General features: G+C 49.0%; 1 protein-coding gene across 1 annotated transcript; it reads right to left on the bottom strand.

The window, feature by feature from the left end:
* Positions 1–26,652, bottom strand: PIWIL1 (piwi like RNA-mediated gene silencing 1). The gene is made up of 20 exons (XM_030336596.1): positions 26,575–26,652; positions 25,914–26,025; positions 21,073–21,198; positions 20,351–20,565; positions 19,648–19,769; positions 19,429–19,509; positions 18,594–18,791; positions 18,059–18,170; positions 13,939–14,065; positions 13,620–13,737; positions 12,999–13,113; positions 11,734–11,921; positions 11,288–11,360; positions 7,701–7,901; positions 7,489–7,592; positions 6,557–6,627; positions 6,309–6,462; positions 3,033–3,158; positions 300–447; positions 1–165 (listed from the first exon to the last, which is right to left on the bottom strand). The coding sequence occupies exons 1-20, from the start codon at positions 26,650–26,652 to the stop codon at positions 49–51; spliced, it is 2,586 nt and encodes an 861-aa protein (XP_030192456.1). The 3' UTR covers positions 1–48.
* Between the last annotated feature and the right edge of the window lie 269 nt (positions 26,653–26,921).

Here is a 26,921-nt window from a genome sequence, read left to right as displayed (position 1 = left end):
GTTACATTCCCAACACAGAAACCGCTGTGTGTCGTCCTCTGGTGGAGGTCAGAGGTAGTACAGGCGGTTGGACAGTGACAGGTTGGGCTCCCTGTGAATGCTCTGGCCCACGAGGAAAGCCAGTTTGTGGGCGTACTGACAAGGAGCCGGGACCCGGATGACGCCCTTTAGAGGAAGAAACACAGGGCCTGTTACTCTAAATCTGGTGTGCATGACACATGTCAGTGTTAACCATAAAAGGCCTTTAGAAACCCAGCAACTGCCTTCCGAGTCTCGCTGAAGTGAACGAACACACTTACCGGCCAGTTGTAATAGACGTGACACAGCTTGTACGTCAGCCTCTGTATGTGGTCCGGCTTCAGGCCGCTGTTGTCGTAGATGACATTGTAGTGTGTGGGCGAGACGCTGCCGCTTCTCACCGCCTGGCTCACGATAAAAAAGTCATACCTGCAAGGACGGCAGAAAAACCACACGGACGTGAGGCGAACGAGAGCTGAAGCGGACGGCGAAGGGATCCCGCGCACTGACGTGACCTCCTCGTTCAAGACAGAGCGCGCCTCCTGAAGTCAGAGACTGCGGTTCGCGGACCATCTCGGAGTGCTTATGTGCAAAGGATGTTCAAGCTGCCACTACTGCGTGTATCTGAGGTCTCGGTCACTGACGCCTTGGGACCTTCGGCACCCGGCGGGGCTGCTTCCACGGCGGTGAACACGGGAGCTCAGGGGAGGACGGAGCCGTAACATGGGCCCGGAGAGGCAGCGACGGTGGGGGTGAGTGGAGGAGGTCTCGTTTCGGGCTCTGCGGTTTCCAAAATCTGCTTTCACCCCAGGACCTTTCCCCCTCTTGCTGTTCCCAGTGCTACTTAACAAAAATACACTTAATGTTACTCGTCAAGGATAAAAAACAAATTTTAGACTAGAGCGTCCAAGGACATAAGCACAATTCGTTCAGGACCCAAACGGTAAAGCAAAACCAAGGAGTGCAGCATAAAGGGACAAGACGGGACAACAAAACATCAATCCAGAGAGGCTGTTACCAGACTTGAAGTGGATTACGTGTGCAACTTGCTAGGTCCGCTGAAAACTACAGAAATTATAAAAATCAGAACTGATCTGTAACACTGTAGTGTTTTAGAAGAATGGGGGTTTCAGTGACAACCTGCCCCAAAGAACAGAGAATTCACACCAGAGCTGGAGTCAAAATCTCCGTTCCCAACACAGGCAAGTCACCGTCCAAAGTGCTGGCAGCTGACACCGACTCTGGTCTAGTCCTTAAAAGTGGCCCTCTCCAGGGGCGCCTGGGGGGCTCAGTCGAGCATCTGACTCTCGATTTCAGCTCAGGTCATGATCTCGCAGTTCGTGAGCTCAAGCCCCAGGTCGGGCTCTATGCTGACGGTGCAGAGCCTGCTTGGGATTCTCTCCCTCCCTTCTGTCCTCCCTCTCAAAATAAACAGAAACGTTTTTAAAAGTGGACTTCTCCAGGTATGTCAATAGCATGATCAGCTAAGTTTTAAATAGCATCTAATAAAAGTAATGAAATGTTTTCATACTTAATTCAACTTGGATTTTACCCAATTTGTTTACATCGGCTGTCTTCGGGTCCGTGTTACCCCCTGAGCTCTGGTTACCACAGCAGGAATACCATTACTAGAAAGTACCATGGGGTCATTCTGACTGGTTAAGGGATCCTGCAGGAAAAGAACCTAAGTTAGTATCTTAGCTATTCCGTCTTTCTCAGCTGACCCCCCCCCCCCCGCCGGTAGTAGAATCCTACTGAAGCACTGCCACGATCCAAGGTCACGAATTCACGGTCGCTTGACAGAACTGAAACCTGTATGATCGTTTATCCACACGAAGTTAGCAGAAGAAACCCTCCTGTACCGCAGTTTATACAGGAGCAGCACACTAACAGCTTCGCACCTAGGCCTGCACTTGATTCTGGGTAAATCTACCTTTGGAATTCTAATTTGGTTAAATTTATTTTTGAGGGAGACAGAGCAAGTGGGGGAGAGGGAGAATCCCAAGCAGGCTCCACGCTGTCAGCACAGAGAGAGCCCAACGTGGGGCTGGAACTGATAAACCATGAGATCATGACCTGAGCCGAAACCAAGAGTCACTGTTTAACTGACGGAGCCACCCGGGCGCCCCAGATCTGCCTTTTGAAAAAGCGCCAATACGATGAAACAGAACAGTCCCAACAGCGTGCTTTCCCGAGGAGGGGCTAACCTGGGCCGAGGGAGGACCTCCCACTACCCACAGGACCTACGGGCCGGGCACCCAGCCGCACACGGGGCTTTCCCAGGGGCCAGCGGGCTTCAGCACTGGACAGCGGAACACCGTGCGCTAATCTCATTACCACGTGCCCCTCAGGTCCTACTTACTAGCTTATTTTCCTACGGCAAAGTGTAGCCCAGGTTGCATAAAAATGTTACTCAGAAGCCACTTTTCTTACCTGTGCTTGTGTTTCAGATGAAACGTTTTGACCTCTGGGTAATTAAAAGCATTACAGACCTAAAAATTTTTGCTGAGAAAACAATCTGAAGATACAGATGTGAAAGAAAAGACAAAAAGCAATCTACAGCAGCAGTTCTAACCTCTCTAGATCATTAGTGCCGCAGACAAGAACGCTCTTCCCCCAAAGAAAAACTGCACAGAAACCTGTTGACCATTTCAGATGTAAATAAATCGTAAGCTTTAGTAACACTATTGGATCAAACTAATCGGGGACTTTAGGATTCGTAAGAAATAGAAGAAAAAGTAACAGGCGCCTGGGTGGCTCAGTCGGTTAAGCGTCTGACTCTTGATTTAGGCTCCGGTCCTGACCTTGTGGTTCATGAGTTCCAGCCCCGTGTCGGGCTCTGTGCTGACTGTGGAGCCTGCTTGGATTCTCTCCCTCCCTCCCTCTCTGCCCCTCCCCTGCTCGCTCACATGTGAGCTGCTCTCAAATGAATTAAAAAAAAAGCATAAGAAAAAGTGAACGAGTTAAAGTGGGTAAAGCAGAAAACAATGTTCAGCGAACACTACACAACTTACCACTCTGGTCTGGTAACTTCCACATCAATAACTGTTCCAGGAAGTGGGTTTTGAAGTCTTCCTCCAGACTGAGCAAAAAATCGGGCGTTCACTCGTTTTTTCACCACAATTACTGTTAGTCTTGGGCTTAAAACATGACGACGATGACGATGCAGATGCGGATGAATGTAACGACACCAAGTTAGCCACACTCTCAGTCAATCAACAACCCACTCATGTGGCTCTAACCAGAACCCCCCCCCCCCCAGGGCAGGGCACCGATCCAGGGTGTGAGGGGACAGCGTGCATGTGCCCGGTGTCTAATCAACAGGTAAGCACGTCATCTGCCTATCACACTGAAACACTAAATTCGGCACACAGTTCGGAGCCTCTTCTACGTGGAAAATAGGACCTCAAGTCTAAAATCCCTGCTAGGGGGGCTGGTGCGAGCAGTGTCCAAGTGCAGCCTAGCATTACCAGTTCACGAGGAATCGGGGGTCCCTGTCTCCATCTCCCTCCCGGGGCCCAATCACCCCTCAGCCCACCCCACGGCAGCAGAGAATGTGCCCTCTGCATCTCCCCCAGTGAGACTCTCTGCTTGGTTTTCCCGCACCAGGACTGAGTCCCTCTCCCCGAGCGTCTGGCTCTGCATCTGAGGAGGTGTGCTGGCCCCTAACCTAGCCCTGGATCCCCGCAGGGCAGCCCTTCAAGGGCAGCACGTGCGGCTTGACTACTTTCACACCTTCTCTACCACCTCCAAGGCCCATGTCAAATCCAGCGTTTGAAACACGGAATACGTGAACTGGTGCATGGAAGGCACTCGGGACCCTGCTGGCATGGGATGGACGTTTGATAAACAGGACAGTTATCGATGCCTCGGTTTCCCCTGTGCCCTTTTCCCAACCAGAGCACTGGCTGCTGAAGAGCCTCAGTACACTGGATTGCAAACTTGGGGACGCCACGAGCTTTACGTGCAGTGGGATCTGGAACGTTTGGCTTGGGAAGGTGGTCTAAAGTACACTGTTGGACAAATGGTCAAAGAGACCCCGAAATGGGAACTTCTGTTCCGTGGTAAACCTAATTTCACTCCTTCCTGGTAGCAGTAACTAAACAGACAAGGGGCAGGGAGGTGATGTCCCTTCAATAAACAAAGTATTTTTAGAGACACCACCCTGCTGCCCAGTCACTGCGGCTCTGGATAGAACAAAGCCAGTCCCAGGAACCTAAGGCAGGTGGGTTCCGGCCCTCTGACATCACAGGAAGCGATTCAGCAAATGTCACAAAACAAAGTCGTAAGGATGAGGTGACATTTTGATTTCTTCTTCTGCCAAATATTCTAAATCAGCTAATCCATTATGCATTTTTATAAAGTTAACATCACCATTTCAATCAAAACACAAATACTGTGATTCTAAGAATACGGATATTTACATCCAAACTGCATTTCTTCAAAGTGAGGAACGACTCTCGGGTATTACTTTACTTCACACACAAGTTCTCCACCATTTATGGAGTGCGTATCGGGTACCGTGTCAAGTACTCTCCTTTATCCCTTCTGACGACCCTGGCTGGTCGCCTCCCCATTTCCCAGATGCAGCAGGTGAAGCTGGGTGGAACCTGGCCCTGCTCCTGAGACACCCTGCGCTCGGTCACCTCTCCCCGCAGCCACCACGTCCTGGCACAACTCACAACGTGGCTCCAGTCCTGTGGCAGCTGGTCAGGCTCGCGCGGCCTCGGCGTGAAGTCCCCTCCCCCACACCCGCCTAGCCCATCCCCGGAGCGGAGCGGGAGCCGGCAGGGGTCCGCAGGGGTCCCACCCCCCCCCCCCAGCCACCCTGGGCGTGACACCGCCCCGGGCAGGACCCGGTTCACCGACTCCCCTCGGAGCCAAGCCCACAGGACTCAAAAGACTCCCAGCAGCAGAGCCCCAGGCCCCACACGGCCACAGGGTGTGTCCCCAAACCCAAACGACATGCAGCTCGGGGCTGGGAGATCAACTTGCACCGTTGCGTCTCCTCCTTACTTCCTGGAAATTTCCTTTCCCCTCAGTGTGAGAAAAAGGCAATGGGGCTAGAAGATGCTGAGGGCTAGAGCAGGGACCTGAAAAGGAGACCAGCAGGCAGCCGCCTCTCCGCACCTTCCTCTGCCCACCAACCCACCCCCCCCCCCCCAACTCTGTCCGTGCGGACGGAGCACTGAACTCAGAGAAACACACCCAGTAAGGCTTACAACATTTCGAAGACCGAAAGCAAATACCGTTCTTTTAGTGAGAAAATGCAAGCATTAAGGTTTTTAAAGGAGACAGAAAAGAACATTAACATCCACTTCCAAAATATCGGAAAATGCTTATTAGCGTTTTAAATCTGAAAAACCTCCCTGACTTGCTCTGAGAGCTTACTAATAAACTCACTCTAAGAAATGGGTGCCATCAACACCAAGAAGCTGGCCGAGGCCGACCCGGAAGTACCCTCCACTCCAGCGAAGCAAGCGGCTCCGGGTGCCCAGCCCACAGGTGCCCAGCGCCGCCACAAGCCCAGGTGCACTCAAGGGCTCTCCGACGCCCTCCTTTCTGCAACGATGCCAACTGCTGGCTGAACGCACAAACAGGCCTCTCGGAACTTCTGGGGCTCCTTAAACACGGACTCCGCCGGCCGTCATTCTGCACCAGTGAGCCCCTGACACAACGGTCCCGGACGGACGTCAGCCTGCTCACCACCCGACAGACTAGCAAAACGTAACTTCTCCAAAGGGCCGTGTGGAGACGGCGCAGTCTCACTCCCGCGGGGGAGCGGAGGAAGGCAGAGAGCAGCACGGTCTGCAAGGGCACAGGCGGGGTGCTCGGGGAGGACCAGCGTGTCCCTCGCACGTGCACGCCATCCCCACGGACGGAGTAAGACATCAGTGTCAGTCAAGTTCACAAAGAAGTATTCGCTGGGCAAAGCAATCGAGAAAGTACACGCAGACTGTTCGGAATTTATTCCAATAACCGCTTCTGCACATGCCTGCAGACGTCTCCGAATACTCAGATCCCGCGCCACGGCCCCAGGCGACAAGGCCGCAGGCAGACCACTGGCAGAGGTGTCTTCACGCATCCTCCCTGAAGGAAGGGACCCTCCACACCTCCAGCCTCGCCCCCAGGGAAGGCTCCACGAGCACCTCCTGCCCCTTCCGCAATCTCACCCGCCCCCCCACACCTGAGGGTAAGGGCTCCCTTACCTTTCATCCTACCACACGGACCTCGAAGATAAAAAGCCGTGACCGTACAGACACAGAACGCTTTACGACACGCACGCTTACTTGTAGCCTCTCCCGACAGACTTGAGGCAGTCCAGGAACTGCGGCACTTCGTAGTTCACCAGGGTTTTGAGCTGGCCGTCGCCGACGCCGTCCCGGTACACGACGATCCGGCTGGGCATGTACTCGTTACAGCTGTTCCAAGCCCTCAGGGCAGCTGCGGGAAAGCCAGCACCGCGCCACGTAACCCTGGGGTCACCTCTCGGAGGGCCACGTCAGGGACCAGGGTGAAAAGGCTACAGGAGACCAACCTTGGAGGCAGACCTTGAGACCGTCTACCAGCTCTTGTCCTCGATCTTGAAAGACGCAGCGAGAGAACCAGCTGTTGGGAGAAACACCGCGACCGGACCGCGGTGAGAACGCCCTTGCCCGCAGGCGGTTCCTTTCACGCCACTGCTTCCCTCCCAGCAGCTCCTCTTTAGCCCCTTTAAAGAGGTCCCCTGGCATGTCCGGTGCTTTGTGAAACCCTGGACAGCAATGACAAGCCACTTATAACGCTACAAACCAAGCTTTCTTTCGTTACAGATCAACACAATTCCACTGCTGAGGCGAAAGTGAAATCGGAAGTAGATACCCAGAGACACCTCCTCCCTCCCTCACACACACACACCCCCTCTCGCTCTGCTCATCAGGAGACATTTATTACAGATTTCACTCTTTTAAAAAGATAAAATACCTTAAAATATGCCGTTACTAAAGCTCACACATCAACATTCCCTCAATTTTCATCCTTTCCTATTCTTGGCAATGCTTAGTTCTAAGAAAAGCACTGAAAAGCAATTTCACTCCATCAAAACACAAGTGACTGGGTAAACTGAAGAAACGGGTTTTCCAAAATAAAGTCAACACCAAAACTTTAAGGTACGTTTCAGCGGTCAATAAAAATTACGAGAGACCTTTTCAGAGATGGCCGCATTTAAGGAGATCCGCTCCCCACCCCCCCCCCCCAGAAATCACCTATAAAACAGCCGGAAATGTGATCTAACTAGTACAGATTAAGGGCCAGGGGACAAAGTAGAAAATGGCCAGGTAGCTGTTATTCCACTTCCCTGACTTTCTTGATTATCGAATTCAGAGAAGTCAATAGGTTCAAGAGAACCTCGCAGACCCCAGAAGTCGGCCCTGCACGCACACCTCTCCTGCGGTGTCCACAGCCAACCGCCCGTCACCTGACCGCACTGACCGGGTCATCCCTTCGTTGATGCTCGCAACAAATCCTGCAATTGACCTCCGTCCAGCTGTGGTGTCATGGTAACAATCGATGCCAACGATCATCGCCAGCTTCAGCTGTAAAAAAACCCTGTGCTTTTAGATAAACGGAATACCAGCAATATTTAAAAACTCCATTTTTGGTAAACAAAGCATTTAAGCACCAATTATATCAATGAAACTTACGGGCATATCGACCCTCCAGAGCTCCCCTCCCATCTTGCAGTTCATCTGCAGGGCGATCTTGGTCGCAATGGCCATGACCGTCTGCTGCTTGCCCAGGGTCCGGGCTACCACACACTGACTTGGAGTAGGGCAATCTGTACACAAGTATTTTTTTATAGCATCGTATTTGTCTTTCCGATTACTCGACAACAGACAAACAACCTGAAAACCAAAAAACGTTCTCGTCACAGAGGATTAGGAAAGTGACGATCAAGTTCAGGGGAGAGAACAGAGAACCAAGCCCACCCGCCACGTCTCCACCATGAGCTGACCGGCGTGACGTCAGCTGATACGGTCTGCTCATTCCCTTCAACCCAGTGACAGACACTCACAGAGGAAAGAAACCACGTGGAGCAAACAACTCAAAACTGAAGGCCAAGAAAACCTGAGAACCTACTTAAACACGCTCTGTTGCCAGCCTGGAGTACTTTAGGGATAAAGAATAGGGCAAAATAAGTTACTGGTAACCTACAGGTGCACAAAAAATTTTCGAGAGACAGAGAGAGCACAAGTGGGGGATGGGCAGAGAGAGAAAGGAGGAGACACAGAACCCAAAGCAGGCTCCAGGCTCCGAGCTGTCAGCACAGAGCCCGACGCGGGGCTTGAACCCACGAACCGCAAGACCATGACCTGGGCCGAAGTCAGACATTTAACTGACTGAGCCACCCAGGCGTGCCATGGCTTTGAAACTTTTAAAGCTCTGGCTTGAGAACCTGATCACCCTATGAAATTTCTCAGGAAGTCCATGGACAATTCTGGGGACAAAATGGAGTGCCCGATCTAAATATGTCCCGGCCAGAAATGGGACGATGTTAGTCAAAGGGCACAAACTTGCAGTTATAAATTAAGTTTTGGGGATCTGATGTACGGTGCAGGTGACCACAGGTGACAAGGCTGTGTCATGCACCTGAAAGGTACTACAGACCAGATCTTCAAAAAAACAAAACTGTAAGTGAGGTGACGGAGGACAGAAATCGCCCTGTTGGGATGATCAAGTGATCACGCTGTGCACGTTATGCCTTAACCCTGTCGTGATAATCGTTTCTGCGACATATACGCGCGTCCAACGATCACACTGTACACCCTACGCTTTCAACTTACGCTGCTCTGTGTCCACCGTGTCTTAGAAACACTGGGAATAAAACAACCAATTCCTGCCCAATCCGAGTTTGTGTTCTAGAATTGAACGCAGATCTTTACCTCACTGTGTTTTCCTAATTTATAGTCCCCGATTCTTCTCTTTTCTCTAGTCCCCAACCAAATCACTTTGCTTTCCTAGGTGTCTTTGTTATTCCCGACAACGTAATAGTAATCTGCCTGCGGCACTTAAGTAGGAGATGAAGGGCTGGAAAAGGGAACGGATTAGTTGAAGCCAATTCACTTCTCAGGCTTAGAGCAACATACGTATGTTGTTTACCATCACACTGGTCTCTGCCACCACCCTAGCCGTACCTGTACGCATGCTCACCAACTAAGTACTGATTTTTACTTTTGTGCCTCTTCCCCACAAAATTTTCTACAATTAAAGCCTTTTTTCTTAACATAATTTACTGTCAAATTAGCTAACACACAGTGTGTACAGGGTGCTCTTGGTTTTGGGGGTAGATTCCCATGGTTCATGGCTTCCATACATCACCCAGTGCTCCTCCCCACCGGTGCCCTCCTCGGTGCCCATCCCCCATTTCCCCCCCTCCCCCACCCCCCATCCACCCTCGGTTTATTCTCGGTGTTTAAGTGTCTCTTATGGTTTGCCTCCTTCCCTCTCTGTTTGTAACTATTTTTTCCCCTCCCCTCCCCCATGGTCTTCTGTTAAGTTTCTCAAGATCCACATATGAATGGATATTGGGCTTTCTCTGACTGACTTATCTCACTTAGCACAATACCCTCCATTTCCACCCATGTTGCTGCAAATGGCCAGATCTCATTCTTTCTCACTGCCAAGGAGGACTCCATTGTGTGTATAAACCACAATTTCTTTATCCATTCATCAGTTGATGGACATTTGGGCTCTTTCCATAATTTGGCTATTGTTGAAAGTGCTGCTATAAACACTGGGGTACATGTGCCCCTATGAATCAGCATTCCTGTATCCTTTGGATAAATTCTTAGTAGTGCTATTGCTGGGTCATAGGGTAATTATATTTTTAATTTTTTGAGGAACCTCTACACTGTTTTCCAGGGCAGCCGCACCAGTTTGCATTCCCACCAGCAGTGCAAGAGGGTTCCCGTTTCTCCACATCCTCACCAGCATCTGTTGTTTCCTGAGTTGTTAATTGTGGCCATTCTAACCGGTGTGGGTTGGTATCTCAGTGTGGTTTTGATTTGCATTTCCCTGATGATGAGTCACACTGAGCATCTTTTCATGTGTCTGTTGGCCATCTGGATGTCTTCTTTGGAAAAGTGTCCGTTCATGTCTTCTGCCCATTTCTTCACTGGATTATTTGTTTCACGGGTGTTGAGTTTGGTTAAGTTCTTTACCAATTTTGGAGACTAACCCTTTATCCGGTATGTCATTTGCAAATACCTTTTTCCATTCCGTCGGTTGCCTTTTAGTTTTGTTGACTGTTTCCTCTGCAGCGCAGAAGCTTTTAGTCTCGATGAGGTCCCAATGGTTCATTTTTGCTTTTGTTTCCCTTGCCTCTGGAGACGTGCTGAGTAAGAAGTTGCCGTGGTCCAGGTCGAAGAGGTTTTTGCCTACTTCCTCCAACTGTAGGATTCGGATGGCTCCCTGTCCCATGTTTAGGTCTTTCATCCATTTCGAGTCTACTTTTGTGGATGGTGTAAGAGAGTGGTCCAGGCTCGTTCTTCTGCATGTCGCTGTCCAGTTCTCCCGGCACCATCTGCTGAAGAGATGGTCTTTTTTCACTGGATGCTCTTTCCCGCTTTGTCAGCGATCCAAGAAGCATAAAATACCTAGGAGTAAACCTAACGAAAAGATGTAAAAGGTCTGTGTGTTGACAACTATGGAAAACTTATAAAGGAAATTGAAGAAGACACAAAGAAACAAGAAGACATTCCATGCTCAGGGACTGGAAAAAGAAGTATTGTTAAAACGCCAATACCACCTCAAGTAATCTACACATCCGACGCAATCCCAATCCAAATTGCACCAGCGTTCTTCTCAAATTTCTTAGAGCCACAAAAGACCCCGAAGAGCCAAAGTAATACTGAAGAAGAAAACCAAAGCGGGAGGCATCACAATCCCAGACTTCGGCCTCTACTACAAAGCTGTCGTCGTCAAGACACTAGGGCACTGGCACAAGAAGAGGCACACAGACCGATGGAATAGGACAGAGAACCCAGAGCGGGACCCACACAGTTAAAGCCTTCGAATCCAAATAAATTCGAGACGGCTGTTCCCCCGGCCCTTCCTTGCGCACAGTCACGCCAGCATCACCAGGGCCACTTCGTGAAGGTGAGACCTCTGTCGTGTGGCTACTTTATGACCCTGACTACGACATTTCAAACTCAAACACTAAGATTTACAAATGCCGTGTTTGAAACCAGTCACTCCGGGACACCCACCTACGTATCTGCGTGCTACTTACTATCTGGGTATCTGATGTGACCTTCTGCTGTAGCACTCTCAGGTAAGCTTCGGTTCTGTCATCCACTTCAATCCTGGAATGGAAACCCGGCATCCAACATTCAGAAAAAGCAATGAGAAACGTGCCAACATAAACAGTTTCCTATAGATTGTAACATATGACACGTTCCGTACCAGATACGAAATAAACCGCCGAGAGTGGTCATTCAGGCAAAGGTCGTTCTAACACAAACAGCAGAGATGATTTGAGACGAGCCACTGCCTGCTCTCCCGCCCCTTCTTTGTTACTCAAATACAGTTCCGCATCCACGTTACAGGGGACTGGAGCAGATCTTTAAACTCCCGTCATCTAGAACGTTTCCAACACTTTCATCGCTTTTGCGTTCCCACACCCTCCAAATGACTACTCATCAGTTTTTCAGAGTAGAAATGACTTGATAGACTTACATTATTGCTTTTTTCATTTGTATGCCCATGGCTGGTGTAACTTTAAATAGGTTCTGTATCAACGAATTGGCTGCTTCGTAATTCCTTCGAGTATAGATCAACAGCCAGTTATCTAGTGGCTTCACGCTAATTAACGGTGCACCTCTGGTTTCTTTTGACCAATCTGCAAATTGTGGATTGTAATCAAACTAGAAGAAAGTTCAGAGACACTGTGAATTCCACGGTATGCTCTCGGTGACAAAGCCAACAAGTCTGTGATAATTCTTCTCGTGGCATATCCTGAACCTTACAGAACTTCTTATACTTTCGACTGTGGTGACAGACAAAATGGCCTCGGTGGAGGAGAAAGGGACACGGAGGTATCCACAGACGACGGGGTCCTATCCCACCAGGCACTCCCCGCCCCGCCGCCTCCCGTACCCGCCTTCCTCTGCTGAGATACCACAAGGACAAGAGGTACTTCCCTTGTGATAAAGACCCAAGAGAAACAAGGCTCTGAGACGGGAGCAACTGGCTGAGGTGTCAGTACCAAAAGTGAGCGGTGACCATGTCTGACAGCAAGACAGAGGGCTCACAGGCCAGAAGCTCAGTGACCTGGTGCTACTTTCCCCCTAGAGGAAAACCACCCAGTGCTTTCTGCACGTCCTCCCCACCTCCCGACAACCTTTATGTGGGGGTGGATGCTTTTACCATTGCCACGGGGGTAATAAAAACACCTGCTGTTAAAATACGAAACTACTTCATCGGGCTGTTATTCGCAGAACATTTACGAGGTGGGAGGGCATCATTTTCTATAAAAGGGTTTTTCAAGTTCTAGCACTTGTGGGTTTCCATTACACACCAGAATGTTTTCAGAATGCTTGCTTCCCTTTCCTGAGCATAAAGCATAAAAGGCATCGCAACACTTAACATGTTTCTCTACAAACAAGTCATCCAGGCAAAGACGAGGCCAAATAGACTGGAAGTTTCCTGGATAAAAAATCACTTCAGCGGCAGACATCACGCCAACCCAATACCTTAGCTCAACGACTTGTGTCACGAGGAAAAGTAAAGCCGGCTTTCAGTGAAGTCTCACCGATGACCCAGCCCCAGGCTCCCACAGGCCCACCTCCTTGCTCCTGGGAGGCGGTGGGGCGAGGGGAGGGGCGAGGGGAGGGGCGAGGGAAGGGGAGGGGAGGAGTAGGCACAGCAGCAGACTGGCGTGGGACTTTATCACGAGTCACACCCGATTCTGACGTGATTGACAACTTTAAGAACTGCCTTACTGTTTTTCCACCTTGGTGAATCTTTTCTGCTTGCAAAATTCTTCCTGAGAAGGACAGTAAGTTGGAGTCAAAGCTCAAACCCCAGTCTCGAAGCTCCCTCTGAACATTATCGTCTCTGTAAATTTAACATATTTACGTACCACTCAACAGAAGGAAACGGCAGGAACAGACGCAGGCAAACACACCCACTCCGACCTACAGCGCGCGGTCCCGTGTCTCCCGGGACCGGAAGCCTCGCAGCGCCGGGAAACACGCAAGGTGCCGGCCGCTGCTCCCTCCCCGCAGCCCTGGGTCCCTCCGCGATGGCCTTTCACCTGAAGTTCTGATGCCCGAACCACCTCTTCAAAGTAACCCCCTCGATGTCGTCACCAAGACAGAAAATCCGTCTGTCCGAAACGGTTCACCTTCTGCTCTACTACCTTCTTCTAACCCAAGAATTAGGCCGCGGGCTACAGAATGCGACACGCCCTGACGACAGCAGCCTCGCCTACAAACACCAAGAGCCCGCCCCGAAGACCGCAAACGCAAAAGGGAACCAAAACTGCGCTCTGTCGCTCCCCAAACCCACAGAAAATACCACAAACCGGAAGCCACACTCCAGAGCCGTGGGGGGAGACCTACTTATGAATGTAGTCAATGAGTCTTCCCACTTCGCGCTGCCTCTGTTCCGGAGTTAGTCTGGTATGGACAGCTAAGTCTTTCATCACGTTAAAATCGTTGCGCATCTTATCAGTTAGACCTTTAAACGAGATGTCGGAAGGCGCGGGTTAGTGACAAGGGTCTAGTCTGTGAACGTCTGGGGTGCAGGGTGGTGAGGAGACGGGACGGGCAGCAGGAAGGGCTCCCGTGGAGGGGGAGGGGGCAGGCGTCTCGGCGAGGGTTTCAGGACTCCCCGAAGAGAACGGGGCAGCAAGCTGGGGGAGCCGGGGCGCAGCAGTACCTGTGAGATAGCAGAGCTCCGGGATGAGCATCGCGGGCCCCGGCAAGGTGCCCCCAGGGCCTCGCCTCCTCTTGGGCTGACTGACCAACACCGGCTGCTTCAGGTCCGTGATCTCTTGGTTGTATTGCTGGTCAAGAAAAGACGCCGTCACCGTTCACGGCAATGCCTCTGCTAACAGGTCGGAGGACCGAGGGGTTTTTGTTTTGTGTTTTGAGAACTGACGCCCACAGCAAGGCTGGTATCAGTTCAGTTTCTAAGGAAAGCTAACAAGGTGCACTTTGTTTACGTTATTTTTTATTTTTGAGACAGAGAGAGAGAGAGAGAACACGTGCATGAGCGGGGGAGGGGCAGAGAGAGAGGGAGACACAGAATCTGACGCAGGCTCCAGGCTCTGAGCTGTCAGCCCAGAGCCCGACGTGGGGCTCGAACTCCCAGACCGCGAGATCATGACCGGAGCCGAGGTCAGACGCTTAACCGACTGAGCCCCCAGGTGCCCCCTACAAGGCGCGTTTTTAATCCTACCAAAACGAGGTGTGATTTATGTGATCGCTCATCGTTCTTTCCAAGAACTTAAGAGCCTCACTGTCCCTGACTTTATCTCAACTCTGAGTTTTAGTCACAGTTCACTCCGTTTTGTGACTTCTTGGCCTACCAACAGTAGTCTGTATACCTCTGGGTCCTCACAACAATCCCCCCAAAACTACTAATGTTACGGCAAGAAGCGTGGGGGAAACAAGTCTTGCTAGAACGATAAATGTGGGGGAGGAAGAGGTTGGCATGCCAGAGAACATTTTTAATTAGGAATAGTTTTTACCAAATGTTGACACTTGGTAGAAGCTGAACTTGCCCTCAGTGAGTAGCCTTCAGATTCCCCACATCAATCGCCAGGTTTTTACAACACAAAAAGAGACAAAAATGCTGACTTCCAGGGGTTAATGGAGGCGTGCGCTGGCCTGCGGGCCTCCAGCTCGGCCCTGTGGCCTCAGAACCACGGCACTGGCCTTGCACGACCTCACCAGGGTTTCTGGCCTGGTTTCCTAGAGACCCTCTTCGTGGCATCTCTCGTACCCTCTCCTGGCATCTTTTGACACCCCGGTTCATCGGGCTCTTTTTAAGAGAACCACACCTCTCTACTTGGCACATAGGACGTGAGCTTAATCAGCACGGCCGTTCCGTTGGCTCCCGTCTCTTACCAACACAGTAAGAACTACTTCCTGTTCCCTGTTCCCATCCCATGACAAGGTCCCGGCCACCCACCCTCGTGAATGAAGACCTTGAATCCCAGTCTGTTCTTGACTTTGTCCTGTACTGAACTCTTCAGCAACCATTCAGGAAGAAAGCTAATTTTCCTATTTCAGGGCAGAAAACATCAGTGCTCTTATCTAACCTCTGCTCCGTGCACCTACACTACCGATTTTAGCGCTCTTTTTTAATTTATTTAGAGAGAGTGCACATCCGAGTGGGGGAGGGGCAGAGAGAGGAAGGCAGAGAGAGAGAGGAAGACAGAGAATCTCAGGCAGGCTCTGGGCTGTCCGTGCAGAGCCCAATGCAGGGCTGAAACCCACCCACGAGCTGCGAGATCACGACCTGAGCCAAGACCAAGGGTCGGACACTTAACTGCCTGAGCCCCCCCGCCCTTCTGCCTCCTGTGTCTGTTACCTGGGTGCACCCACGGGGGGGGGGGTGTGGGAGTGGAGGCAGGTGTGTCCCTACTTCACTGAGGGCTCCTTATTGCAGAACCCTGGGACCCGCTCTCTATATTCAGGGCCCGAACAGAAGCTCAAAACTGACCGTGATCTTTCCTTTCAAAGGCCCTGCTCTCTCTGTGCTTCCTTAAATATGACCTTTGCTATAGAACATCCAAGCTATCACTTATCATTGAAACTGCCTCTCCACTGGGAAGTCCTAAGAATGCCTGGAATCCTTCCAACATTCCACCCTTACCCCGTTGTGATTAACTGTAGAGCTAGCAGATACACCCAATGAGGCCTGGCTGTGACAGAAGTCTTCCAGAAGAAATCATCTGAGCAGAGACTGAGGCCTCAGAACACGAATGAGGCATGGAGAGCGTTCCAAGCAGGGGGAGCCCCAGGCTTAGAGGAGACAGCCAGGGTGACAGAGGTGAGGAAGGGCAAGCAGGCCAAGGCCGCATTGCTCAGGGGCTCACTGGATACAGACCAAGTGCACTTCAACAGGCCACGGGAGCAGGGGAAACCACTTATGTGCTGTGGGTAGAAAATAACACCCCATCTGTAGGAGTATGAAAATGGATCAGGAAGCAGGAGAAATGAAAACCGAGAGACCAGCGGGATGAGAGACAGCAGGGGCCTCCACAGAGAGGGCAGCCCCTCAGCGGGGGGAGGACACAGGCATTTCCGGCAGGGAGATGACCAGGAACACAGCAAGGTAAGCAGGTGGCAGGTGGCATAGCTGTCCGCTGGCAGGAGGTTGTAACTGTCCGTCAGGCATGTGTTCGTCCACTCAAATACCTCAGTGCCTATGCGGGCACAGGGGTGGGGGGGAGGGGCACATAAACCACAAAATCCCTGCCCTTGAGGAAGTGACAGTCCCTGCAGTGACCCAGAGCGGGGCACAGGGGCCAGGTCATGGGACAGAACATGCTCAGCGCTGGTCACGTGGAAGGAGTCTTTAAGACTTGGAAACACTGAGAACCGGAAGGCTTAGACAGGTCTGGGCTGGAGCTGGAAACCGAACTGTGAACGTAGAACACTTTTAGTCTGACAACAGACGAGCCTGGAGATCACCTAGCAAGTTAAAATATAGTTAGGTCGGGGGTCGAGGCAGAGCCTCTAAGTATGCCAACGTGTAGAAGGCCACTTTCGGAGAAGGAGCTGCCACCTGAGACTCAATACCAGGCAGAGGAGGGGAGGACTTTCCTCTGACCTTCCTTTGGGTCTAAACCAAACTCTCCGCTGAGAACTCCTTCGTGTCTGCTGTTGACACGTACCAACCTTTCCCAACCCTGACAGGGATTACGAAACCACACAACGATGCCAACTCATTTCTCACGGTAGCCTCGAACGCCCGGAAGGAATCTAGGTTAAACACGGCCGGAGTCCTCAAGCAGTTAGAGGTTGAAAAGGGCAGTAGGGAAATCAAGCTGAGATGGCCCCTGGCCGGTTTTTCACCTTGCCCAAAATGAGAACAGCTCTTAATGCGACTTCACAGAGAATCCTCTCCCTCCAGAGCGTCTGATCTTTTCATTCATAGCAGAGCAGCTGAAGGTCAGACAACAGTCGATAACCAGCAAGTAACAAGACACTTCAGGGTCACCAACCTGATGTATGATTCTGACATAAGATATAAATACACAACAAACAGCTCATCTGCCCAGCTTTTTAGGAAAAGGAAATAATGTACTGAAAGTAGAAAAAAGAAGATAAATCTTAGCACTTCAAAACCAAGTTTTAAAATTTTAAGTGCAGAGCGTTTCACAAACGCTTTTCCAGCACTTGTAACAGAGCATATGCAACCTTCTAAGGACTGAGGGGCCAGATCTGCCCCTCTCGGGACAGCAACGTTCGTGCGCGCTCCTGCACAAACACTGTGTTCTCTTCTAGTCCCAGCGGTTCTTTCTTGCCGCTGTTGTCAATTCAGCGATTACTCTGTATAAAACTAGCGTTGGAAGGTCACGTAGTCAAAGGACCTAGCCTGGATGATACAAGCTGGTCTGAGGTTGTCGATACGGGAGATGCAAGTTAAGAGTAACCCATAGGCAGATTGAGCTCATGCTGAAGACTCAGCCATCTTTAACCCCCATCCCTGGGTGAATCTAAAAAAGTGTCCACTGCAGAATATGGGTCAGAACAGTGAACTTCTGGTGTTCACTACCTATCATCCTGTTTGTCCTCCCCGTGCTTAAATTCAAAGGTCATCTTCTGTTCGGCTGGGAAAAAGGAAACGGGCCCAAGCACTTCTCACTGGATAACGAGTTCAAGTGAACTATGCTCCGACCGCCTTAACAAACACATTTCTACAGTTTTCAAAGCAATTTGTTCCATGTGTACGAGCGTTAGAAAATCCCAATGAGTACAGTTCAGATTTCCTCTAAGGCCTAAATACCACACGTTAAAAGATCAGGTCCATGGTGACCCCTTACCTTCCTATAGTACTCTAGGAAACTGATTTCAGAGCCGTCTGCTTTCTTGAAGGTGCTCTTTGGATTCTGGTCCCAGTCGATATCATCTACTCTGTATGTTTTATTGTTATACCTATGAAATGATTGAGATTTACTGGTATTTGCTTGGAACACGTAGAGATATTATTAAAAAGAACCTAAATAGAGATAGTATGTAGTCCCTAAAAAATAAAATTTCAAATAGCTTAGCGATATACAACGTCCTGGGGAGAAAAGGGAAATCTTCTTAAAGACCATGCTAGATGGGTGGGGAAGGGACTAAATTACTACCAGAAAACAAAGACTGACAAAGATAAAAGTCATTAGATACCCTTTTCAGACGACTGTACTCCCCGAGAACTCGTGTCTTGCGAAGGGTGACACACACCCCTCCCCGTTTTCATGCTCTTCCCACCAGTCAACTGTGGACCCTACTTTCTAACAGGATGGACCAGAAAGCCATGAGGTCTTAAGACTTGCAAAACGACTGCTGCGCATTTTTAAAAAAAAGCCTTACTTGGTAAGAACAATTAAGCCTATCAGTTCTTTGGAAACTTGTTCTTGAAATTTATGCTCTTCTATTTGATGGTACAGGTTGAACATGAAATCTAACACGGTTTCACTCCGGAGGACTTTATGACTGACGTCGGTGCAAAGCATGATGTTATTTTCGTACTGGAGGATGGAAGTGGTAAAGCCAGGCCAGATCACCAACCTGTCAAGCAGAATGAAAATATGAAGTAACCTCTAACGCCCAAACATGGTCTGCACGTATCACGTTGTCTTTTTCTCCTGTCTTAACTGGGTCTAAAGTACAAAAGTTCCTGAAGTGAGTAAATTTTGTTATTTCTAGGTTTCACGCGGTTCCATATAGAGACCCATCTTTTTAAGATCTCAACAACGAATGTTTTTTCATAACATAATTTTTAAGTTCCATTTTGAATACACTCAAACTACTGCTGACGCTGGACTAAGCCTTAACAAAGTTGCCGATCTAACTGAAAGCACCTGTGATTACAAGCCTGACCCGTGTGGGCCGCACCTGAACGCAAGCCATACAAAGGAACTTCTGAAGCAATCTCCTGAGCTCGTAAGTTTGGTTACCCGAGACCAAATACAAATGCTGGACAGCTCTTTATGCTTCCCCAGTGACAGATGGAGAGCATGTGACGTCTTTAAAGCCGAGTAATCCGGGAGGTCTCTTTTATTATTCGGACCAAGTTGAAACTTCACGTACCAGGACGGGCACCGCTAACAGCCACCGTAGTCAATCTGATCGTCGCAAACTGGAGCACCCCTTTCCAAGTCCACGATTAAGCCCAAGGAATAGAAAGCTTCCGCCTTATACAAACCTGTGATTTGGAATATCAATTGGGTCACTTGGGTTATAATAATTCCGTCCAATTTGTTGTAAATTCATGATCTTCAAGAGCCTAGAAATTCAAAAGTCAGAACAGAGATGTGAATACTGACAAGCATCTCCAACACACAGGTCCTCACCGCACTGGTTTTTCAACTTTCCCCTTGATTTTTAATTTTTCTGTGCAGAGGGTTAGAAAACACTGACATACCTCCTGAAGATAATGTTATAGAACTGCAAACAAGTTGGTGATGTAGGTGGGAGCTCATTTGTTAAGGTGATCGTTATCCTCACGTGCTCTCCATTTCGGGTCTGACTAAATACTTCAGTAACCTGAAGCCAGAGCAGTGGAAAACCACACTTGTAATTATTAAAAGAAGTAAGCCCAATCACATAATTCCTGCTAATAAGGCAACGACAGGACTACAGAACAGTTTGAAATTAAAAAAAAAAAAACAAAGAAAAATGCTAGGAGAGGAAGAGTGGTTGCGGCCCGTGTTATAAATTCAATTGTGGGGCGCCTGGGGGGCTCCGTCGGTTAAGCATCTGACTTCGGCTCAGGTCATGATCTCACGGTCCGTGGGTCTGAGCCCTGCGTCGGGCTCTGTGCGGACAGCTCAGAGCCTGGAGCCCGCTGCGGATTCTGTGTCTCCCTCTCTCTTTGACCCTCCCTTGCTCACCCTCATCTCTCAAAAATAAAAACGTTAAAAAAAGATTTATGAATGTAATTGTAATCAAGTTACTGGGTGGATCTGAAAATGAAACTGCCCAGGTCCCCCCATGGGTTTATTACATGGAACATCAGACTGAAGGCCACTGGTGCTTCTCTAAAAGCTACCCTAGACTGTGGCAGCTCTGCTCTAAAGTGGGGAATCCTTCATCACCCTCTCCCCGACCCGATGTTTTCAAATAACCTTGTGCTGTAGTCTTTTAGGTAAAAATAATATCGTTCCATCAAAAGCATGACACCTTCCAATCAAATCTTCATGTTGAAACAGGAGAGCTGAGCGGAGTCTTCTGGCCTCCATCAGCGGGTTATAGTCAATGTGATACTGGTACAAGGCCCACTGGGGACGGGACGTCAGTCGAAAATGGTTAGTGCTCAGCCTTACTATAATACCTGAAGACCCTGCAAACAGGAAGTCGCATTTGATCAACAAAACAAGTTTCGTCTTCCCTGAACTCCTTCCTACTGTGGCAAACAGACACGGTTCTGCAAACACAAGGCTGGGAATAGTACAGGACACTAGAGTTCTCAGACATCTGACTTTGAGGACCACTGTCCTGTCCAGAGAAGTTCCTAAAAGCATACATTTAGGAGTAAATCCCCCTCAGACTAAGCAACGTACAACAGAACCAACCAAACCTATGGCAAAACCCTCCAAAAGAAAAACGTTATCTACATCACACGTAATAAAAGACTGCAATGCAGCTGAAGACCTCTATAGCTTATTTCGTCAGAGCAGAGAGAGAGGGGCAAGTGGAACAGCCACGTGGCACCCTGAGTAGATGCAGATGCGCCTCTCCTCCCCAGGACCGCGTCACGCGTGGATGTGCGAAGCGCGGAGCCTCAATTCAGCGTCCTACGTACTTGAAACGTAATCTCGTGAACACTGTGTTCTTCATAATCGCTTACCTGTCTTTGATTCTCTAACGTGGTCTAGGTTCTGTCTTGTGTTAACGCCAAGGTCATGAAAGTCTCTACGACGACCTCCCCTCTCTGCTAACGATAACTCCTGAAATCCAGCGGATATCTGGAGGTCTTAAAAAAAAAAAAAAAAAAAAAAAAAAAAGAAGAAGAAATTATACACACAGTAACGTGAAACACGAAATAAACGACAACAGCATCAACACCCCAAATGATGCCATATGAGACCCGAAAGCTACTGAGGTGCTAAAGATCACGTAGAAGGGTCCCGTCAGAGGGTTTTAGGTATCTCTGGCCATCACAACATCCTAGCTAGGACTTCTCCTATAAAGCCTTTCTCGCCGTGGCCTAGCCAAGCTCTGCCGCTCCCCCATAGGACATACGTACCGTTAAAGGATTAAGACAACTGGACGGAGATTCAACAACTCAGGAGTACCTTTGTTGACTAGGAAGTTATTCTTCTCGAATCTAACTTCTGAACAACCTAAGGACCTTTTTATCAGTATTTTTCACAGCTTTATGATACAATTATAGCTACAGGAATTAGTGGTTTCTAGGTTTCAACGTGTAACCTGAAATAGAAAATACAGGTCTAAAGCATAATTTCCTCACTAATTCCTTGAACACCCAGCATAACAGATGGAACCTTGTGGTGCCTGTCCCATGGCCATCATGCACCTGTCCTTTTGGGACAGGTTAACTATCAGCTCATGCTTAGTTGCAAAAACTGCTTATAATATCCAAAATCATTAAAGCTTTCAATTTTTACAACATATGGAAGCAGCTCATATCACAGTACGATGTGGGCCCAAGAATGAACACGGGCTTTGTGGTCGTGTGTTAGAATTCTAGCTTTCAGTTAATCGGCATGATACTTCATGTACTAGAGACTTCAGCCTTCCCAACCTCTCAGCCTTCTTTTTTAAAATACCTTACTTAGGGAACAATGTACCTAAAAGACTAGAATTCCACCTTATCTGCAGGCAAGGACGGCGGAGGAGACTTAAGCAGAAACTTCGGGGAAAGCACCTTGGGAGGAGAGCCAGTGGCTGGCGTTTACATTCTCTGTGCCCCTGCCTGCCAATCTCGCCTGGACTCTGGTCGTGATCACCAAATATATGTCTTAATGACAAGAAGTTGGGACAAAAGAACAAAGGGACTAAAGAACCCAGTTTTCCTCTGGTGTCAAGTTCCAAATTCAGCACCCAATTGCCAACTTCTGGACTTCTCATTAGAGGACACAGCAGCTTGAGCAAAATATCGGGTTCCTGAAACACCTTGGAAACCAGGTATTCTAACATCAGCTTCAACTTCTTTACGTGGAAAAGTGAGGAACTTTACGGGTATGTCGTACGTTTTAAGTGAGAATATGATTTATACAACTCCTCAAAGGTGTTGCTAAATATGTTGGTTATTGCGCCCCACGATATTCAGGGGCCCTACTTCAAAGTCCTTTGGGGTGCCTGGGAGGCTGAGTCAGTGGAGCATCCACGTTTCCGTTTCAGCTCAGGTCATGATCTCACAGCTGGGACTGAACCCCGTGTCAGGCTCCCCGCTGACAGTGCGGAGCCTGCTTGGGATTCTCTTACTGTCTCTGCCCCTTTCCTGCTCTCACGTGCACGAGTGCTCTCTCGAATGAATACGATTTTTTCTTAAAGATAAAAAATCCTTTAACTACTTAACTATTTTTGTCTCCTTTGGTGAATTTTTTATCCCCAAAACCTTCAAATTAGAGCATCCTCGGCACTGGGTGATTAACTGTATACTAACACAGGTCAACCGTACTGAATCCAACTTAGTAACAATGACAGGTCATAGCGGCTTTTTTCTCCTGAAAAAAATCTGAGTTTGTCTTAAAATTCCATTCCAGATACAAAAACCCAACTATAAGTTTCTGAATACAAATAATGAAGTCCATTCCCCTCTCTCTACACACAGTATTGCTATCACATTTAGCAACAGCATAACTGTCAACCTGTAAAGAGAACAGGTTTCAGAAAGAAAAAAACTTGCTAATTGTTAACATACCTCATTTTATTGTGCTTTGCAGGTAGTTTTTACAATTGACGCCTTGTGGCAACCCTGCATCAAACAAGTCTGCTGGGGTCATTTCTCCAACATTTGCTCATTTCATTTCTGTGTCACATTTCAGTAATTCTCACAACGTCTCAAACTTTTTCGCTATTGTATCTGTTACAGTGATTTGTGATCAGTAACTACAACTTGCTGAAAACTCAAATGATGGTTGGCGCTCTTTAGCAGTATTTTCGAATTAGGTGCATACACTGGACACAATGCTGTTGCACACTTAGCAGACTACAGCAGTGCGAACAGTTCTTCCATACACGCCGGCAAACCCAACGATTCACACGACTCGCCTTGTTCCAGCTGCTGTATTGCAGCGTCTGGAACCGGGCCTGCCGTATCTCTGAGGTGCACCTAGAACCTCCCCCTCCGAGCAGCTGCTCGAACGACTACAACTACACGTTAGACCTCACTACTCCTCTACTACAGAGTCCTTGGGAATGAAAATCAATAAACAAGGTTTATTGACAATAAACCTAACTTGTCACTTCAGTTTCTAAAACCTAGTAGATTCGTGAACATTTGGGGCAAGCAGTTCCCAGTGAAGTGAAATGACGACCCTCCCCAAAGCAGTGAAATGACATCATTTGTTATTCCAAGTACTATTTAATCCTCACAATGGTCCTTAAAGTTAGATGCTACCTTTCTATAGATGGGAAACTGAGTTTCACAAAATTTAAGTTCATGCACAACGGTTAATGATTAATAACGGTCAATATAGAGCATGTTTAAGAAATTAACGTATTTCCCACAATCTTATCGTAATTTTAAGGCTGCAACAGTAGGGAAATGTTTTTTGAAACAACTTTAGCAAATCTAGCTGTTGGCGAACACACCGACCATGTCAAGTACTCTAAGTTTCGAAGGAACAAAGGCATCAAAATTAGAAGAGGAAGTGACTGCCTAACACCCTATAAATTTAGAGAGATTAATGCCTATAAATGAATTCTCATCAGGCAGCTTAAAAAACAAAACATCACATATCAGAATAGTTAACAGATAATTGGATACATAACAAAAGACCATTCCAGACTTCTCACCGACTCTTCAAATGTAGCACTATTTTTAATTTTTTAATGTTTATTTCTTTCTGAGACAGAGAGAGAGAGAGAGAGAGAGAGAGAGAGAGAGAGAGAGAGAGAGAGAGAAAGCGTGAGCAGGGGAGGAGCAGAGAGAGCGGGAGACACAGAATCTGAAGCAGGATCCACGCTCTGAGCTGTCAGCACAGAGCCTCATGCAGGGCTTGAACCCACAAACTGCAAGACCATGACCTGAGCCGAAGTCGGACGCTTAAACAACTGAGCCACCCGGTGCCCCTCAAATGTAGCACTATTAACTGACATTTTCCCTCAAACGTTTCTGAACAAAAACACACACATACTCACGTATTCATTAAAAATACGAAGATAACGCTGACTCACCACCCGATCCTGTCTGCCGTAGCCCAGGCGAGGGTCTACACCCCTGAGCGTGGTAACAAGGTGCCGTGCCGTTAGTGCGACAGTTCTCTCCGACCCTTTGGGCAGGCATTCCCAGTGTGGGGCAGGGTGTGTGACGGCCCTTACGCGGTCATGCCGTCCCTGCCCCGGTCCGTCGGGTGCACTCCCAGGAGGGGACGTGCTAACGACAGGGCACCGTCACGGCTGCTACACGTTACAAAAGTCGGTACAACCGTACAACCCCTCAGGGAGGAGGACAGTGCCGGCCTGACAACCACCAACATCGGGAAAGCGGTAAGACAGAACAACAGACAGGTAAACAAAATGTTCGTTTGATTTCACTTTCTTTCACGAGGCTTACTGTTTTCATTAGTCTTTGCGGTTCTCAGTGCACTGCCCTCCCCTCTCCTCTGCCCGCCTCCCTGCAGCCTGTCAGACATCACGGGTTTTATAGGAGCGTTGTGTGGGCCACAGACCCAGCCCCACCATCACTTCCCCAAGTTTCCAGGCTTCTGACACGGACAGCGGCTGTCACGGCACCGTTTACGTGGCTCTGACACCACAGACTCATCCAGGGGCTCCTCTGACGTTCGCGGATCTCACTGGGTAGGACCAGACCTCTGGAGTACTTGGGGGCGTCACCCACGGAGCAAAGCCGGGGACAAGCTTCGCCTCGTCACCAGCTGTCCCCACGCTAGTTCACGGAACAGCCCGTCTCCCGTGGCCACCCCGGCAGGAAAGCTAGCGTCATTACATCAGGTCCCGCATGTACAGGGGAGCTTTTCCTACACCGAAACCAAACTTAACTGCTGAAGAATCTTACATCAAGCGCCCAAGTAATCCAGGTTTGTAACAAAGTAATGAAAAAGCACAATTTCTGGAATCAGAACTGGTGTTCTGACCTCACCAGCTGTCGCAACTTTGGCCCCCAGTTTCTGTGCCTGAGAAATGGGGGGAGCCAACACATAAGACACCGTGTCCTGCAAAGCAAAGTCAGAAACGTTACAGGTGGTCTAGCTTTTGGTGAAATTACTAAAGACGCCCAAAGAATGTTCTAAGCGGCTAATCGGCGAAGAAGCAGACGTAGGATTGGTTCAGAACTACTTTGTGAGAGCCACTCTGGGGGCCTGGCGAGGACACGCTCTTTCGTTTCCAAGAAGGAGAGAAACCCCGTGGCGCCCAACACAGCCTGAGCGTGCCTGTCATACTTTAGAGGACTGTGGCTTTTCATCGTAAGGAGTCTGCACAGCGGCTGCCGTGCCAGGGCCACCGCGCGCGCGCGAAGTCTTTTTACCCTCCTTTCACCTTGTGACTTGGCCAGCGCTCCGCCTGCTCCTCTCTGTCGTCCACGGCCAACTAACTCCCCCTCTGCTGCCGGCTGCTGAGGCCGAGGCTGGACGAAGCCAGGGGGCTGACTCTATAGGCACATGCAAATAAACAGCAGGCTTTTCACGTCAAAGGTCACACAACAGAGGAAACCGTCTTAAACACGACTGAGACACTCAAACAAAAGTCACCTAAATTAGAAATCTAACGCTGTGTTCCCACAGAGCAGTTTCTTCAAAAACGGTCACTAACTAAAGAACCAACTCTTAAGATCCTCAGGAAAGGGAACATGATCGTCTTAGTTCTCCTCCCTTGTCCATCATAGGACAGTCTTTTCAACTTATTTTCAACAGCCTAAGTTGATAAAGATTTAACAGATTTGGGGCGCCTGGGTGGCTCAGTCGGTTAAGCGTCTGACTTCGGTTCACGTCATGATCTCACGTTTTGTGAGTTCGAGCCCCAGGCCGGGCTCTGTACTGACAGCCCAGAGCCTGTTTCGGATTCTGTGTCTCCTTCTCTCTGCCCCTCCCCCCCACTGTCTCTCAAAAATAAACATTAAAGAAAAGTTTAAAAAGCAGATTTAACAGATTTTTGTTTCCTAAAGGTCGTTTCTGCAGTTAGAAAATGGTAAAGCACTCACAGCAGGGGCCCCCACGTGCCGCACCGTCTCCTGACCGCAAGCCCTTCCTCGTGCTCTCGCTCTGGCTCGCCCGGTCATTTTTCTTCCTTGAGAGGAAATAATCACAAACACAATACTCAGTGTGCACAATTTGACTGTTTCTACGACGTGACCTTTAAACTTCAAGATTCTAAAAGAAGCTCCTGAATTATCACGTTATCTTCCTAACCCGTCCTCTAACGAACTCAAGCGCTGGCAGGGCGGCGCTAAAGCAGACGACCTGTTTTAATCAGTGTCTCGTTTTCGTTGCCCTACTGTTTTTTTTTAATAGTTAAAAGTTTACTCGTTTTGAGAGAGAGGGAATGCAA

The sequence above is a fragment of the Lynx canadensis genome, chromosome D3, assembly GCF_007474595.2.
Source record: "Lynx canadensis isolate LIC74 chromosome D3, mLynCan4.pri.v2, whole genome shotgun sequence".
In the NCBI taxonomy this organism is placed as follows: Eukaryota; Metazoa; Chordata; class Mammalia; order Carnivora; family Felidae; genus Lynx; species Lynx canadensis.
The sequence above is the reverse complement of the archived record's forward strand: the minus strand, read 5'-3'. Positions and strand labels throughout refer to the sequence as shown.

Bases quoted from the DNA above. Each gene is read 5' to 3' on its own strand.
- PIWIL1 (XM_030336596.1), bottom strand. From the start codon at position 26,652: ATGACCGGGCGAGCCAGAGCGAGAGCACGAGGAAGGGCTTGCGGTCAG. The intron at 14,066-18,058 runs GTAAGGGGTCAC...TTTCTTGACCAG, and splicing joins TCCTAGAGTACTATAGGAAG to CAATACAACCAAGAGATCAC. The intron at 13,738-13,938 runs GTACTGCTGCGC...TCTCGTTTAAAG, and splicing joins GGAGCTCTGCTATCTCACAG to GTCTAACTGATAAGATGCGC.